The 19,295-nt window shown below is 35.0% G+C and overlaps 2 protein-coding genes across 8 annotated transcripts in view; one reads left to right on the top strand and one right to left on the bottom strand.

Moving 5' to 3' along the window:
- The window catches only part of LOC111057584 (glutamate receptor ionotropic, kainate 2), a 208,988-nt gene that overhangs the window by 81,580 nt on the left and 108,113 nt on the right, over positions 1-19,295 (bottom strand). The gene's annotated exons all lie outside the window — the stretch shown is intronic.
- Positions 2,058-4,485, top strand: LOC120352550. Of its 2 annotated transcripts, XM_039433635.1 has the most exons (3): positions 2,058-2,272; positions 3,060-3,277; positions 3,648-4,485. In XM_039433635.1, exons 2-3 carry the CDS (start codon positions 3,076-3,078, stop codon positions 3,956-3,958), a joined length of 513 nt encoding a protein of 170 aa, XP_039289569.1. In that variant the 5' UTR covers positions 2,058-2,272; positions 3,060-3,075; the 3' UTR covers positions 3,959-4,485. The 2 variants fall into 2 exon arrangements, with proteins under 2 accessions (XP_039289569.1, XP_039289568.1); XM_039433634.1 differs by lacking the exon at positions 2,058-2,272 and having other exon boundaries at positions 2,720-3,277; positions 3,648-4,380.

Genomic DNA, 19,295 nt, shown 5'->3' with positions numbered 1-19,295 from the left:
GGATAATTTACTTTAAACTTTTAATTTATCGATTGATGAAAACAGAAATTTACGAATAACAAATAAATTGGCCTAAAATATCGGCTCACAAATAGAACATTTAAAATCGAACAAGAAGTTTTCACAAATAGGTCTTTGGTAACTATAAAAAGAGATCTGCACGGTGAGGATTTCAAAAGGGAAGTGCTGTCTTTTCTCTAAGCTTCTAGGCTAGACCTTGCTTCTCAGAATCTCGATGTAATAATTTGCATAAAAATTTGCCATTGGTAGAACGCTTGTGACGTAAACATGACGTCAGTGGCAAGCAGTAGAATACAATTCCTTTAATTACAATAATAATTCAATTTATGTAATTCTTAAAACTGCTTAATCTTATAGACATAGTTTTTCTCATACAATGTACATGTGCTAGTGTAACTGATAAGGCAGGGTTGTTGTCTGATAATAGATTAACATGTGTTGCTTTCAAACGATCACCTTCTTGGTGCTATTTCTATGCACTATGATTGGCTTAGGCTGGCCAAAGAGATTTAATTACCATGTGGTTCAGTTGAATTAAATCGTTAAGGAATTAATACTCTTGTACAATTTTTATTAGGTTTGAGATTATTATAATTAATTTCTGCCATTTTATCAATAATATAATTTCATGCTATGACCTATTTAGTTACAATAAGACCTGACATATAATATAATTTCTTAAATAATAAATAATTTCAACGATAATACATACATTTTATTTTTTTATTTGAAATTCTTGATCCTTTATTGATAGTTTTATAATTTTTAGAGATGGTATTATATCTTACGTGAAGCCAGCGTGACATTTGACAATACTTTGAATCAGTCAGCTGCGTTCGAACTGTTTTAAAAACATCTGATCGATGGTAAACAAAGTGTAACCTCAAAATCAGTGAGCGATTCATAAATAATTTGTGCTTTATTTGCAAAATAATTATAATTTTATTGAATAATTTTCCTAGAAAAATATTCAGTACAGAACGGTACTCTTATCAAATATACAGTTACTGATAAGTAAGCTTTATCGCTCGGTCGCTAACTATTCCTTTAGCAAATTCTTTCATTTTAAAAGGTAATCACAATTTTTCTCTCTTTTCATGAGATCTATTTGAAAGATTCATCACACAAAAGCCCCCAGGATATTTTAAATAGGTAATTGGGAGACGAGTCGAAACAATGACTATTTGAAAAATCCGATATTGTGATGAATACACTATTTCATCTCCTTACTTCTACGAAAACTCAACACTTAACACTAAAAACAATATATCGTGCACTTTTGGCTACGAGAAAATAAATAATTGATTGTTCCTTTCATTGGATACAATCGGAATACAATAATTAATGAGGTCTCTTTGGATCCTTCATTAAAACAACTCCACAACTTCCATTCACGGTGGCTTATGAGCAGACCCATAACTATAACAAATATACAAAATTCACATATTACTTCTTAAGATTCGAACAGTATTTGCAACAAATATAGACTTTCATCATTTTTTCATGGTTATTACAGTTTCGACTCTTTGGTTTGGCTTTTACATAAATTGGGTGAGAGTGTGATTTTACTTCGGTGACTTGACAATCGTCTACCGTTTGACTCGAGCAATTCCTTATTTGCGCTTAGTACGTTGCGTACAAACAGGGTTACACTTGAAATGGCTTTCTTGATTTTTATCAATGTTGGTTACAAATATTAAGTCTTACATTTATCAATTTGAATTACAATTCATGATCTTTTGATGCAACAGTAATAAATTTCACATTTAAAGGTAAGAATTTCATTTTCTTTGGAGTTTTTTAGAGATACATTCATATAACACAGAACATGCGCATTTCGTGCAAATTAACATAAATATATATTTTTGGTTGCGTTTTTTTTTTTTACTTATAATTTCACATTAAATAATAGGTTACATTAATTGAATAACGATATTGCTTTGATTCCTTTAACATTGACTCTGTGATTTCGCACACATTGGTTGGTGGGACGAAGAAAATTATCGAACAGGCTTTGACTCTGAATAGATTTCTTGATCGATTCTGTATTTCGAGGTTATATTTACGCATTTTTTTCAAATAAACTTTGTTTATTTTCTTTCTTCCTGTTCACTACTAACTTCATCTGATTTCTAATTTATAATTATTTTCCGTGGATACTATAATTCTTGTTTTTGTTTTCCAGTTGGGCGGATATAACTAGGCGATTGTTTCTGTGATGATTGTAGCATGAGGCGGATGGCTTGATTAGGTTGGTAAATTTTTAAAGTTGTTTCGTAGTTTTATTTTCTTCTGTTATTAAAGTTGATAATAATTTCTTCATTTGATGTGGATTAATAATATTTCCTTATTAGCTGAGATGCGGCGAAGTTATGTTATGTTGATTATGATTAGGCTGCAGTAAAAAGATGCCAGTATGCAAGGATATGATTTGATGGGTAGGCTGTGACCATGAAGAGTTTGATGATTCATGTAATTCACAACGTAGCTTCAGTAGATTAAAATGTTATTCCTTTCTCAAGCCCCCATCTAAATTTGATTCCGGTGTTATTCAAAGGTCCAATTCCAATTTGTGACTGTCCGTTTTACTAAACTTTGCTTAAAACGAACATGCCGACGGTGTAGATCGATTCTTACAAACTCGTTCCCTCTTTGTTGGCCGGTAACATGCAGTTTGATATCCTTAAATCTGACATGCCGGTGGTGTCTGTGTGTCTTTCCAAATGATATTTTCCTTTTTTGCATGCCGGTGTACAGTCTACTTGATTTTAACCGGACATGACTGCGGTGGTTGTAGGCCCTTCTTGATGATTTTCTTCTCTCTTGCATGGCGGGGAAAAATCTGATATTCAACTTCAGCCTAACATGACGGCGGTGTAGATGAATTCTATTAGATGATTTTCTTCTTTGACGTCTTGTTTGTTGTTTTGATTCATGGGTTTTCAGTTTTGGTTGTGATTTTGATTTGTTGTGAATTTTTGTTTTATTTCTATTGTCTGGCGAACTATCTTCATGAGTGCTGGGTTTATCTGTTGTAGATGCTGTCTTCGGTGGATGGACGGTGATGTGGGCGGTCGGCGGTCCGGGCTGCTCTTCAACGTGGTCGGCAACGTCCTTGGACTCCTGGTGTCCGGCGCGCGGTTGTACGGGCTGTCCCTCTACCTGATGGATGTCGTCCTCGGCCTGGCGGGTGATGTCGTCCAGTCCCTCTCGGCGTTCGGCGGGGTGCGGCGCGACTTCAGTCTTGACACTCTCGGTAGGTTGGTCTTCCATATATGTGTCACGTTCGTTTGTCTGTTTTATGACCTCTCCTTCGAGTGTGTTTACTTCCGCATGCGTGGGTTCAGTCTCTGGTCCAATATTGATTTCCTTGCATGACACTTCTCCTCAATTTGCCGTCCTAATATCTTGCTTTCTTCCGCTGCTTCCTTCAACCTTTGTTCTGATTTTTCAAAATCTTGTTCACTTGCCTTCTCCATCTGTTGGATTTCCCTCTTTAATTCTTCTCTTGCTTGTTTGTCGGCTTCCCTTGCCTGTCTGATTTCTTCCCTCCACTGTTGGGTTTTCTTACTCAGATTGTTTATTGCTTCATTTGTTTGTTCATTCATCTTGGTTATTGCTTTCAGGATGGTGTTCCAATCTATTGCGGGAGCGGGTGTATGGCGAACAGTTACCTTCTGGTTTTTTATCCGAGCAACGGTACGAGAAACAGGAGTTCCTGTTTCTGGGGCGTCGTCGTCCGTATGCTCTCCCGATGTTTCGTCCTCCGGCTCTTGGGCTGCCGACGGATCTTCCACTAGGATGCAGCTCTCCTCCACCTGTGTCGAAGATAAATCATCCAGTACATTGGGATGGAAATCGGCGGATGCGGTGGCAGATGCGGATGGCGGCGAACAATCGGGTGAGATGTCCTCGGTGTCCGACAGACTTGGATTGACCTGGTCGTTTCCTGCCATGGTTTGTGAGAGAATAACGCGACGAACGTGTGCGGTGAATAAAAAACGTGAAAGTGTTGTGATATACAAAATAATTAAAAAGAAATCCAATAGAAATTGCTATAGCTTCGTAGTGAGTGAAATACAGAAAAAAGTGGTTTAACAATGTGCTCAGTGATAAAATGAGTCAAGTTAGCAATATCGTTAACATAAAAATGACAAGAACATACAGGATACACAGTGAACACTTATGCGGTAATACAGGTACGCCTCTTATAATTATTATTACTATTATTATAAATATTTTATTCTTATAATTTCTTGCCGCAATTATATATAGGGCTAGTATTCTTCGCAAAATTTTATATAAAAGCAGTGATACTCTGCTTAAATTATTCCGCAATATATCCGTGATTTAATTTTACTTCCCTCTTTATGCTTTAAAAATTTAAAAAAAAATAAATGACTTCAATCCTCTTTTCTGTAAATTTTTATAAATTGTTTCAATATAGACCTAATATTCTTCAAATAATATGACCTTTCTTATGGTATTTCTTAAACCTATGACTTATAGTATGACCAATTTTCGAATAACACGATAATAAAATTCTGAGTTCGATTTTTTCTCTAAAAATTCATCAATCGATAAATTTCTTTTCTGTTCAAAAATTGGGTATGGTACTTCTTGTTATTTTATATAACAGTGAACAGTTAATATTAAAATTGAAGAAATTCACAACCATGAATTTTTCAAAAAATTTTCCCGTTGTCAGCGCTATAGTATACTGAGCAACTAAATAATCCTCGTAGTCGATTATCCACCTCTTCAATGCCTATCACTGTTGGGCGCCAAATCATGTAGTGCTGTATCCAAATGCCTCACGTTGGGCCGGCAAATCATGTGGAGCGGTATTTGATGGCTTCACACATGTAGGGTGAATCTTGTACTGAGTCAATGGTGTAGCGGCTATAAATTTTTGCAATTGCGTGTGTGGACGCTGAGTGTACACCAGACTGATTGATTCACTACAAGACTCAATACAATTGTCGGAATCGCGGGAGGCCTAAACGCTCGCTCACCCTTGATTCTTCTAATGACAAATTGTATAGTGATGAAATTTTATAAGCAGTGTAGCGATCGCTAAACACTGAAGACAGATACCTTAAAATTATTACCTGTGAAGAATGAGCATACAAAATCATACAGGTCGAGCAAAAATCCCGATGTAGATAATTTACGGGACTGCGTCTCTAATAAGTTCTGGAGGATTAAAATACGGTATTTGAACCAAATATCGTTCAGAATATATTTCGAGAACAGAGTCTTGTCGGGTTTTAAGCTCTATTGTAGGAATTTATATGATCTATGGCTGCCTCTGCTGTACAATTGATGCATTCGCTCCAAAGTCGAGGTAGGTAACAGATAAAAGCTGATATATGAGCAGGTAAGGACAAAGAATAAATATCTCGATCTGACCCCACTCGCTACATCCACTTAGACCTGTTCCAATATCCAGCTCAATTCAATTATTTCAATGATCGTATTCGATCGGTTCTTGATGATATAGAACGTATCAGACACAATAATTGACAGGCTTAAGAAATAATCGAACTCAGAAAGCGAATTAACAAAACTGAAATATATTACAATAAAATATGTAATCATACAGTGCAGATTCAGAATTTGATTTACAGGTTGATAATAATTTAGTATTAACAGAACAGTTAAAGATTTTCTTGTGCTTGCATGATACCATGCGTGATTCAACAGAATTTTACGATTGATAAAATTTAACAGTTTGAAAAAATAGTGAAAAATGAATTATAGAAAATATTTTTTAAAATGCTCGGGGTCGTGGTTCAGGCAGCGGAGGATAGTTAATCAACTACAAATTCTTATAAATTTAATATGAATAAATTCTAGACTCTTAAATGCTAAAGCGCTTGTCGGCGTGGCCAATAATTTAACGAAGAAAAATTTATGTTTTTCTGCACTGAAATATTTTCGAAGCGTAGATTGGGGCCCCTTTTAAAAACTTATAACTCACGTGAATTTCCTTGGCGGTCGTGGTTTTCTTCTTTAGATCAAAAATCGTTTGATCGGCGGCAATCCAGGCTTCGGTTTCGGCACGTGGGGAATTTTAATTTAATATTTCCTTCACCGAATTAATTAAGGGATAATTTACTTTAAACTTTTAATTTATCGATTGATGAAAACAGAAATTTACGAATAACAAATAAATTGGCCTAAAATATTGGCTCACAAATAGAACATTTAAAATCGAACAAGAAGTTTTCACAAATAGGTCTTTGGTAACTATAAAAAGAGATCTGCACGGTGAGGATTTCAAAAGGGAAGTGCTGTCTTTTCTCTAAGCTTCTAGGCTAGACCTTGCTTCTCAGAATCTCGATGTAATAATTTGCATAAAAATTTGCCATTGGTAGAACGCTTGTGACGTAAACATGACGTCAGTGGCAAGCAGTAGAATACAATTCCTTTAATTACAATAATAATTCAATTTATGTAATTCTTAAAACTGCTTAATCTTATAGACATAGTTTTTCTCATACAATGTACATGTGCTAGTGTAACTGATAAGGCAGGGTTGTTGTCTGATAATAGATTAACATGTGTTGCTTTCAAACGATCACCTTCTTGGTGCTATTTCTATGCACTATGATTGGCTTAGGCTGGCCAAAGAGATTTAATTACCATGTGGTTCAGTTGAATTAAATCGTTAAGGAATTAATACTCTTGTACAATTTTTATTAGGTTTGAGATTATTATAATTAATTTCTGCCATTTTATCAATAATATAATTTCATGCTATGACCTATTTAGTTACAATAAGACCTGACATATAATATAATTTCTTAAATAATAAATAATTTCAACGATAATACATACATTTTATTTTTTATTTGAAATTCTTGATCCTTTATTGATAGTTTTATAATTTTTAGAGATGGTATTATATCTTACGTGAAGCCAGCGTGACATTTGACAATACTTTGAATCAGTCAGCTGCGTTCGAACTGTTTTAAAAACATCTGATCGATAGTAAACAAAGTGTAACCTCAAAATCAGTGAGCGATTCATAAATAATTTGTGCTTTATTTGCAAAATAATTATAATTTTATTGAATAATTTTCCTAGAAAAATATTCAGTACAGAACGGTACTCTTATCAAATATACAGTTACTGATAAGTAAGCTTTATCGCTCGGTCGCTAACTATTCCTTTAGCAAATTCTTTCATTTTAAAAGGTAATCACAATTTTTCTCTCTTTTCATGAGATCTATTTGAAAGATTCATCACAGTAGTGACGATCGTTTCGACCTGTTGTTGGTCATCATCAGACTAGTCTGACTGTGACAGTCTGATGATGACCAACAACAGGTCGAAACGATCGTCACTACCAAAGTAAGTGCATTTTCACTCCAAAAGTGTTTTTAAAATTCTGACAGTCAGACTAGTCTGACTGTGACAGTCTGATGACGACCAACAACAGGTCGAAACGATCGTCACTACCAAAGTAAGTGCATTTTCACTCCAAAAGTGTTTTTAAAATTCTGACAGTCAGACTAGTCTGACTGTGACAGTCTGATGATGACCAACAACAGGTCAAAACGATCGTCACTACCAAAGTAAGTGCATTTTCACTCCAAAAGTGTTTTTAAAATTCTGACAGTCAGACTAGTCTGACTGTGACAGTCTGATGACGACAACAACAGGTCGAAACGATCGTCACTACCAAGTAAGTGCATTTTCACTCCAAAAGTGTTTTTAAAATTCTGACAGTCAGACTAGTCTGACTGTGACAGTCTGATGATGACCAACAACAGGTCGAAACGATCGTCACTACCAAAGTAAGTGCATTTTCACTCCAAAAGTGTTTTTAAAATTCTGACAGTCAGACTAGTCTGACTGTGACAGTCTGATGACGACCGACAACAGGTCGAAACGATCGTCACTACCAAAGTAAGTGCATTTTCACTCCAAAAGTGTTTTTAAAATTCTGACAGTCAGACTAGTCTGACTGTGACAGTCTGATGATGACCAACAACAGGTCGAAACGATCGTCACTACCAAAGTAAGTGCATTTTCACTCCAAAAGTGTTTTTTAAAATTCAAGTTTAATTTTAACAGTGGAAAGTATGGATATGCAACAGAGTAAGTGACAAGATCTCAGTGTTTTCAACAATTTATTATTATCAAGTCATTGATGTTCAGTTTTCGTTGTTCCTCAAAAGGAATAACAAAACGTTTTCCTTTTTATTCATGCTCGGTTGTCATTCTTGTTATCTGACAACAACAACAATTTTTTCCAGATTATATACGTTCGGTTGTCATTGTTGTTATCTGACAACAACAGAATTTCTATCACATTATATATACACTATTTGGTTGTCATTGTTGTTCGCCGGCAACAACAATTGTTGTCATATCGGTTACAGTTTCTGTTGTCGTTGACAACAACAATTGTGACATTATTGATGTTCGGATAATGGCTGCAATTGACCACACCAGTTGCGGTTCATAGGCTTTGTGATTTATTTGTGAGGCTGAAAGAAATATACGAGGCCAGCAACTGAGAACAAATGAAACGAAGATTTACTCTGGGGACCTGAAATCGGATATGGATTTTCTTTTTCCAATATATTTTTGTCCATCGTACATGTTCCTTTCTTGTATATTTTCCTCTTCTTGTGGATCGTCTTCAACAATGATTCTTCATCCTGGTATATTTTTTGTATATTGTATAAGCCTATTGTATTTTCGATACTTTTTTCCAAAGTCCCCTTTCTTCTTTTTGTTCCTATTATAACCCGCCCATTCTTCCCGTGCAGTTACCCCATGTTACCTCAGTGTTACCCCCGTCAATTACAGTACTTCTTATACTTTCCTTTCATGTATGGTTCCATTATTTATTTAGCGTATGGCAGATACACAACACATATAAAGCTCAAGAGTCTCAAATGTCTACTATATTTATCAATTCCTTCAAGTTGTCGGGTAGTTTTTGATCAGGAGAACATAAGTTTGTCTATCTATGGTTTCATAGATCTGATCTCTCTCAACTTATGAATAGAAACAAGGATGTTTGTTATCTCTAGAGCGACCATTCATAATAGTTCATCACACGAGTTTCAAGGGTCTGATTTGAAACATCTTTGGGTTACAGCTTAATCCTATAATTCGATTTGAATAAGCAAAAACTTGAGAATATTTCAAGATCATTCATAATAGTTCAACACACGAGTTTCAAGGGTCTGATCTGAAAACATGTTTGGGTTACAGCTTAATCTTATGATTCGATTTGAATAAGCAAAATCTTGGGAATATTTCAAGATCAGTTCGAGATATCAACGTGAATACTATAGTTTCCTTTCATTTATAGTTCCATAGATCTCTATCAACTTATGGAAATGAACAGGGAAGTTTGTTATTTCTATTATAGTGAAGTCCACGTTATAATGGCAGTGGAGAAAGATAGGAGAAAAGCATTGCTGATCCTCTGTCTTGTCAATGCCTTCTATAGACGTATCAGGTTTATTGATGTAGGCTAATATTACCGGTTCATTCTCATCATTAATTATATTTTATAATAACTCAATTTTCTCAGATTCAAAGTTATAAGTTATACTATCTTATGATAAAGGGTCTCCAATTGAGATTTATGATAAATTGCATTTGTTCAAATGCTAATGAATAAATAATTATTGGTGACGGTTTCTTGATCTGTTGAAAATGATCGCGAGACGGTCGAAAGTACTACAGTCAATAAGTAAACGATTTTGATTATTTACTTAAATTTTTGACTGCATGACGTGTGAAAAACAAAGAAAAAAGTGTGCAAATAATTATTATTGAACGAAAATCGAAAGTTGAATGTTGTTAACCTCCCGGGAGACTTCTGCTACTGAAAATATTGGCAACAAGGTGAACGAACAGCTATAGTGGGATCCACGTTATAATGGCAGTGGAGAAAGATAGGAACAAAACATTGCTGATCTTCTGTCTTGTCAACGCCTTCTATAGACGTAGCTGATACAGGTTTATTGATGTAATATTAACGGTTCATTCTCATTATTAATTATATTTTTTGAGCAAGAAATTATATTTTCCAATAATATTATAATGAATTTTCATAATTGAGATGAAATATTCTTATTAATTCTACATTGTTGAAAGACAATCTGGCAACAGAGCAAAGCGTGAAGGAGATAGTGCTATCCGCTTTGTTGAATGATAGACAAGGATAGTAATACCATTGCTAATCCAACACTGCCATTATTACGTGGACCTCACTATAGACCTTTCCATGATTCCATCACACGAATTTTGCTCAGTTCATATAATTTGATTTGAATAAGAAAACTCCTGGGAAGATCTCAATTTCAATTCGTGAAATTATTGGTGGAGGCTAGTGCTTCTGACTGCAGCGTAGAAATCCCCACTCCTCGATTCCAATAGTCATAAAAATCCACCATCCATAAACCCACCTTACTCTGAGATACCACAAGCTTATAAGATCATCACATTGGAATCAGACATCTACCGTCCATAAAATAAAAATGGCTTCATTTCATATGCAACTTATATGCAGGTCAGACTGCAAATCCATGTTTAGTAGGTCGTTAAAACTTCCACTACATTCCCCGTATCAATGGACCAGATAGATCGGTAGCGTTGGAAGCTGTAGCAACTTGTGTCATATATTAAGGTGAATCGAATAAGACAGTTTTTATTCCATCCAGTAGAATCCATTTCAGGGATAACGTTGGCGGTGCTTCTATCATAATGAATGAAGAAATAGCTCAATGGCAAAAGTTGATAGCGGATATTGATGTATATATTTTCCAAGAAAGTTAGAGAAACAGAATATTAATCAAAAGTCATGGATAACACCAGAGTTGAAAGTAGATAAGGAAGAACTCATCCATCAAACCAATAGTGCAAGATTATCCAAGGATAGAACAAGAAATATTAATCTTAGGGAGAGATCTAGGATATTAAGGGCAAAACTAATCCAAAGCAAAAAAAACTATTATGATAACAAAATAAAAAATTCCAAAAATGTTATAAAAGAGACTTGGAGAATAATAAACACGGAGGTTGGAAATAAAAATAAACTTTTCAAAAACCTAACTTTAAAAAGTGGAGAGCAGTTTTGTTCTAATCCAAAGAAAATATGTGAACTTTTCTTGAATTACTTTTCGAAAGAGGAAATAGATATAGGAGACTCTCAAAACTCAACACAAAGTGATGGTTTTGCAAATGTCATTAATCAAGAATTTAGATTCAAAACTATTGATTACATGAAACTTGATAAAATTATCTCTAGTTTGAAATGTAAGTAGGATACGATGACGTACCAATCATCATCATTAAAAAGGCCAAAAAAGTTTTGTTGAAGCCACTGCTACATCTGATAAACTCTTCTCTTATTACCGGAATATTTCCTGAGCAGTTAAAAATTTCAGAAATTATCCCAGTACATAAAAAGAATGATGAAAATGATATTAACAATTACCGTCCGATTTCTCTATTACCAGCAATTTCCAAGATTTACGAACGTGTAGTTTCTGACCAGCTTCTTGAATATTTGGAGAAAAATGAACTTCTCGACTCCTTCCAGCACGGGTTCCGTAAAGGAAAATCAGTCAAGACAGCAGCAACAAAATTTATCGAATCTGTCATAGACTCGATAGATAACTCGGAAAAAGCAGTCGGGATATTTTTAGATCTCACACAGGCTTTTGATAGCATTTCGCACAGGATTTTGCTTGGTCGTCTTAAAACTTTAGGGGTGACAGGTGTATCTACAAGTGGTTTGAATCATACATCATGAACAGGAAAATGTTTGTTCAAATAAGTCATATGAATCACAAGGGATTCAGGAATACCTTCAATTCAAAAATGAGAACAAGTAGGTGCGGTGTACCCCAAGGCTCATTCTGGGACCAATTCTCTTTATCTGTTATCTGAAAGGTATACCATATCTCGAAGGCAATAGTGAGCTAGTTTTGTATGCTGATGACGCAAACCTAAAAATATCAGCCAAATCCCAGAATGAAATTGAGATAATAGCAGAATCAAACCTCTCCACTTTGGCAAAACATCTGATGAACAATAAATTAATAATAATATGAGTAAAACGAACCTATTGACATTTACTACACAGCAGGTAAAAACATTTTTTCCTTCAATAAATTTGGACAACAAAGTCATTTCTCAGTCCACCTCTACCAAATTCTTGGGATTAACAGTAGATCAAAACTTGAATTGGACAGAACATGTCACAAGGGTTTTGTCACGGGTATCGAGTGGATTATATGTTCTTAGAAAAATGTCTCCCTTTTGTAAAATAGAAACGCGGAAAATGATTTATTTTGCCTACACACACTCTATAATATCCTTTGGTATAAGTCTTTATGGATCTACTTCAAATCAGAACATGGATTCAATTCTCAAATCACAAAAACAAGCTATAAGAATAATTTTACACCTAGACCCCATAGCATCAGTTAAAGAACATTTCGCTCACTTGAATATAATGACAGTTTACAGTCTTTACATCTTTGAGACAATTATGTGTGTGAAAGAAAATCTTGGAAATATTTTGACGTTAGGACATAATCATAGGTACAGCACTAGAAACAGAGATAAACTTTTACATTTGCAAAGCCATAGACTTGAGTTCTACAAGAAGAAGCCACATACATAGGAGCCAAGTTCTATAACAAGCTACCGACGCGAATCCAACAAGAGCCGAATCCCAATAAATTCAAATTGGAATTAAAGAGATATTTAACTGAAAGAGCTCTTTATAATATCGAAGAATATTTGAATAAATGAGATCAGATCCTTTGAGTTGAATTGTATTGTATGTTTGTATTATTGTATTCTGTAGATGTTTTATTTGTTATGTATTTTATTTTTAATTGTATCTAATCAAAGATATATATTTTTGACACTATTCATTGTATACAATGTACAAACTTATGAATAAAGAAATTATGATATGATATGATATGATGATATATAATAGAACAGTTAGTATGTAATACTGTACATTATATTATATGTATCAGGTCTCCTGGATATCATCTGTTATCGGAAAAAGTTTCCTATTCCATACTGTAAGACTAACTGTGAACTGTCAGTAATCCTTATGAATAGCATCAATGTTTCTTATTCAACCAATGCTGCCAGTTTTAAATATCCGATGAACTGCAATGTACAGTGTTCAACTGTCAGAATTCCTCATTAATAACTTAAAAGCTTCAAATTGAACCGACACTGACAGAATAAAGTGGATCTCACTGTAATTCCCGATGAATAGTGGCAGGAGTTCGAATCGAATTCTTGTTCTTTTCTGGCGTCTCAAAGAAAGCCAGCCGTGTATCGTGTATCGGTTTCATGAGATCCAAGTCATACTGTCAGTATAGGTTAAATGGGAAGCAATTTATAGGGAGTGCAGACGGTTTGAAGTGGATAGCAAAAGGTCAGAAGGGTCGGTTTGCATCGCCGTTCCTTGCACAGTTTTCGAAGTAATTTTTGAACGGAAATCGCTGCTGCAGTCATAGCATGCAGTTACTACTTTTCCGAAGTTGTATGCTGGAAAATCAATACGTTTTTCCCATCCTGATCATCTCTAACATTCTGCACTCGATTTGATTTGGTTTAAAATACGATTTGGCACATTCCTAGGAATTTTCTGTCTTTGATATCACTCGATTCACTCAGGCTTCTAGGATTATATGAGACACAGTTTATTATAGTGTGTGTTTTATGTATATTATTTTGAATTTTAATAGAAGGGAATTCACTTATTCTTGAATAAATCAACCTGAGAATCATCTTTGTTAACACCAATTGACTTGGAATTATCTGTGATGAATTAGATCACGATCTTAGAATGAGTGAATGAGTAATAACATAGCCACCTCTAATACAAGGCCGCGGCCTATTGGTGAAAAAGATCAGCTGGTATTTTTAAAAATCTTTTTCACCAATCATGTATTAGATTCTAGGCCTACACTGCGAGGTTGCAATATCGTAGGCCGCGGTCTTGTATTAGAGGTGGCTATGGTAATAATCCAGAGTTAAAATACAGTAAAAAAGAAGAAAAAAGAGAGTTGTAATCCAATAATTGATTTCGTGAAATCACGCCATCATGAATGAAACAAATTAGAAGTATTGTCAACCACTCATTATTGCATGTTATATTGTTCAATTACTGGATTAGTTTTCCATTAGATTCCAAAAACTAAGTTCGATCTTTTTTCATTTCTTTATAACGAATATGATGTTGTTAACAAATTGTAATTTGTTGAATTCTAATTAGAGAATATTTATCCCACATAAATAAATAACCTGACAATGACCAGTGCTCCCTCACTCATGAGATGGATCCAATCACATTTTCTAAATAAATTTAATTGTGTTCCCAATGGAGTTTAGAGTTATTGAGTGGCCATGATATGATGATTTTTAGGTACATATTTTTCGTACATCAATAGTAGTGGGATAGAACATAGATAGTAGTGGGATAATAGCGAATAATTAATACACTTGAGTTTTAAACAGTCATAATCCATATATTTTAAACTCATAATGGAATTAACAGAATGATGCGAAAAGTCTCGAACTCTTGTGATTTATCCAATCCAGCTCTATTAAAACTTGTATACATGGAATATTGATAGCATTTTCAAAATAATATTCGTAAATATGTATTCAATAATATTCAGAATTGAAAATTCATCCAGCACGAACAAATAAAATTAAATCAAATCAATCAAATAATTTTCATTTAACAGAAAAAAAAACAAAGCATTAAAAACAGCTTACAATATCCATCCATAAATTTCAGATAACATTATTACATGTTCAAAAAAAAGTTTAGTAAGCTTTAAAACTAATAGACATTAGGAGAAAAAAAACAGTTTCTGGTACAATAAAAATACTACTATTGCTAGAATTATATAATATATAATACAAGGATGAACATTTTTGCTCAAAAGTAAAATTTGAAATTGTTTGTTTTCTTTCAATTTATATTTGCATATTGATTATTCGGTGTTGAAATTGGAATGGACATATGTGTAATATTTGGAAAATTTGAAACTAAATTAGGAAATTGAAGAAGTTTTGGGCAATAGTCCGTTTTTTCTGTTCCGATCATTGTGTTGTAATCCAATGAATAAACTCCATTTTCAGGTTTTCTTGAATAATTTACCTCCCAATTTAAAATCACAATCATAATCAATCATCGACTTGATTTTGAAGTTGATGTAGCACGAACAAGATGGAAATTTATTTTTAAAAGTGTATAAGAATCAATTTTCAAGCTTTTCTCAGAAACTGTAAAGCAGGGCCTCATCATCATCATTGAAAGCTACACTTTGACTACGGTTTGTTTTCATGATAACAGTAAACAAGATGTATGAAAATTAATTCTCTCCAAAACGGGAAGAAGGGCCCACCATTGAAAGCTTCAGTTTGCAAAAGGTTCTTCTCATGATAACAGTAAACAAGACGACAGTTTCAATTTAATTGATTTTTGCTAGCTTGCAGAAGAAGTTCTCGGAACACAAACAGCATGAGGGTATCGAGTAAGTCCTCGGGGCATTAATAAAGCGGACAAAACGGTCGCAAGCAAACTGACTGGAGACTGGAGCTCGGCCATTTTTCTTTGGCCGAACAAAGGCGACTTTGGCAGACATTTTGGGCGCAGCTGATGACAGCGCTTTGCCGAATTATTAATGTATCGTCTCAAATAGTAATGATAACGGAGCGTATCAAGTGAGACAAATAACTTGGCCGACCACCGTGACTGGACGGTTATCAACTTCTTCGAATACAGAAGAAGGATGATAAAGAAAAGTGATGAGGAGGAGAGGAGTGAATGAGGAGATGAATAGGGATGAAGAAAGAATGAGGATGAGGAAGACAGAAAAAATGAGAAGGGGAGAAGTGTAGAAGTTAATAAGGAGTGAAGGAAATTGAGAGACAAATGAATAAGGGGAAAAATGAGAGAGAGAAAATTGATCTACAGTGCTGTTGATATTTCTTTTAAAAGATGAAAAACTGTAGGAGACTAGCAAAACAGGTAGATGAGGAATCAATAGATTGGAGCTTTTCTTTTATGATTCTTGGAAGGATCATGATCTTATTACAGAATGAATAGATGAATTAATAGTCGCTGCAATGGAGATAGCTCTTATTTGATGAGTTTGGCACAACATGATCAGAGTCAATTATCTGAGAGCTTGCAATTAAATTAATTTTGTATCGTGTTAATAATGATGGTCCAATTCTCATAGAATCAAGATACTCCATCATAATAATTTCTGTACTGTTCATTGAATTTGTTGTGAGAGATGGAAAAATTTGAAAAAATAAAAATTGGGAAACCCATTCTTGCAGGGATATTTGAGAGTAATGCAAAATAAACCAACAATAAAAAAAGAACATTTACAGTCATATTAAATGCAATAAAAAGAGTCTCATACTATAACTACCTGGGTACCATCATCAATGAGAAATGGTATAACACACAAGAAATAAGATGCTTCATAGAAAAAACAAGAGTGGTCTTCAATAAATTGAGTAAGGTGTACAAGAGTCACGACCTCACTCTATCAACTAAATTGAGACTATTGCGTTGCTATGTGTTCTCCGTTCTGTTGTATGGGGTAGAAGCATGGACCCTCACAGAACAATGTTAAAGATTGAAGCTTTTCAACTCTGGTTGTACAGAAGAATGCTGAAAATATCCTGGACGCAAAAAGTTACTAATCAAGAGGTTCTCAGGAGAATGAATAAAGAACCGGAGCTCTTGAATACCATTAAAAGTAAAAAACTCCAATACCTCTGCCACATTATGAGGAATAGCTCAAGATACAGACTCCTGCAAGAGATCCTTCAAGGAAAAATCAACGGAAAAAGGGGACCTGGCAGAAGGAGAATTTCATGGCTGGCAAATCTGAGGCTATGGTTTCACCAGTCATCTGCAGAGCTGTTCCGTAGCGCCATCGAGAAAATCAGGATATCCATTATGATCGCCAATATCCGAAACGGAGCAGGCACGTGAAGAAGAAGGAGACAGTCATATTCAACGGTATTTGAATGAATTTAAAAGAATTTATTTGGAGGATTTGTGATGATTCATAGCAATTATTGATTTCATTTTAAACGTGATTGTCATTGCAAGATGAAGATAAACATTATTCTCACCATTTCACTATCCAAGATACAAGTTCTGGCTCTAGATATAAAATACGATAGATAAAAAAAATGTATCCAATAGAGTGGAGTGATAATTTCAAAAAAATAATGATTATCTAGAAAGCATTGAAAGCCGTAATCAACTGAATATTTTAAATCAGTGTTTACTCTACTTTAAAATGAAACTGTATCAATTGATATCATTCAACTCCTCATAAATCTGAAAAAAGTATTTAATTCATCCTCAAAATTATCGGACATGTTATTATTTTTATATTCCAATGATGACTTTGATCATGTGCCAAACTCATCAAATAAGAGCTATCCCCATTCCCGCGACTATTAAACCGCTGTAAAACGCGGTCCGTGATTAACAAAAAATAGAAGCTCCGCCAATATTCCCACCAACGGCAATCAACTCAAATTGAGACAGAAAAATAATATTTTCACAGCGCAATCAACAGAGCCGTTTTATGGGCTGAATCAAGCATGGTAATATTTTGAAACAGAAATCTCTTTCAGGGTAGTGGAAAGGTGGGTTGAGGCAGTCCTTTTACACGGCAGTAGACCGATAATTGGACTTTCGGTTACTCCCAGTCAACATATTACCTTCAGCGTCAACTCATACCCGGTCGGCCATTGGATGGCTTATATAGTCAGCATTGGTTGGGTGGGTAGCGTTGAGGCTATTGATAGGAAATACTGACAGTTTGGGAAGGTGCTTAAAACTTACTCACACCTTACCTCACAACATACTCTCTAGTAACCTTTCCTACTACATTCACCTCACTCCCACATCAGGTACTCAGTTCTATCTTCATCTACGCCACTATCTCCACCTCTTTTCGAGCATCGTCTCCTTCTATTGACCGATAAAACTTGTGAAATTAATCGTCCGGCTCGGGCAATTAAATGGTGGCACTGGCTGGGTTCATCCGAGCCAGTCCGTTCGTTTCCATCGTCAAAATGGTAACTCAATCGCAACTGTGACGTCACTCGGATGGAACTTGTCGATTGGAAGAGGAGGAGGTCGATGATGAGTAGTACGATTGGGTGGAGGAGGAGGAGGAGAAGGAGGAGTAGATTGAGGAAGAGGAGGAGGAGGAGGAGGTGGAGGAGCAGTTCGATTCCCGGTTTTAATTAATGGAGCCTGTAAGCTTCCCGTGTAGAGTCAATCAGCCCTCTCCAAATGTCTCACTCTTACTATCGTTCTCTCTCTGTCTCTCTGTCTTCCCTTCCGGTTCCATTTCCTCTCCTCATTTCTCTCATCATGTAGTCTTCATTTATTTCTTCTTCCCTCTTCATCACTTCCTCTCTCTAAACTCGATTCCTATCTTCTACTCGATTTGTATTTTTGCACATTTTTCACTGCAAATTTTTCACAAGCTCTTCGCTCTTCTCGATTTTCTCTTACTTCCCAAACTTTTTTCTTACTTTCCTCTAATTTCCCTCTTTGCAATTATTCTCATTGAAAACTCTTTGGGAGATTTAGCCTCATTGGCAACACACCTTCTTCATCTCAGTTCATACACGTACTTCTCTCCTTCTCTTCACGATTCTTCCCCTTTTTCATTAATAGCTATACTTCCTCTTTCTCTAGTTCTCGATTAATCATTCTGTTGATCACTTTACTTTTCGTTCCATCATTCTCCCTAAGCATTCATCAAGAGTCCCACTTTTCACAATTTTGTCTTTCTCTCTCTCTCTCTCTCTCTCTCTCTCTATGTCCATCCCTTCCCCTCTTTGTTCGTCAATTCTTCCCTTCTCCTTTCATCCTGCTCATTCTCAAGTATTTTCTCACAAACATATTCTTCATTTTCCATTCTTTTCTGTAGAAAGTTCTTCTTCTCTTCTCATTTCCCATTTTCAGAAAAATTCCACTTATTTTCTTCCTATCATATTTCACCATCTTCATTTTCTCCTATATTCCTCATTCTTAAGCATCATTCCAGTTTCCTTGTGCATCACCTTCTTATTCTCTCATTCCCTTATTTCAACTACAGTACAGTCCCTACATCATATTCCTCTTTCACTCACTCACTTTTCTCATCATACTTTTCATCTCTTATTCCTCTTGTACACACTTTTTATTTCCCAAT

This window comes from Nilaparvata lugens, chromosome 7 (genome assembly GCF_014356525.2).
Source record: "Nilaparvata lugens isolate BPH chromosome 7, ASM1435652v1, whole genome shotgun sequence".
Lineage (NCBI taxonomy): Eukaryota > Metazoa > Arthropoda > Insecta > Hemiptera > Delphacidae > Nilaparvata > Nilaparvata lugens.
The sequence above is the reverse complement of the archived record's forward strand: the minus strand, read 5'-3'. Positions and strand labels throughout refer to the sequence as shown.

Coding starts and splice junctions, on each gene's coding strand:
- LOC120352550 (XM_039433634.1), top strand. CDS start 3,034: ATGAGTGCTGGGTTTATCTGTTGTAGATGCTGTCTTCGGTGGATGGAC. Junction 3,278..3,647: donor CTTCAGTCTTGACACTCTCG/GTAGGTTGGTCT, acceptor TATTGCTTTCAG/GATGGTGTTCCAATCTATTG.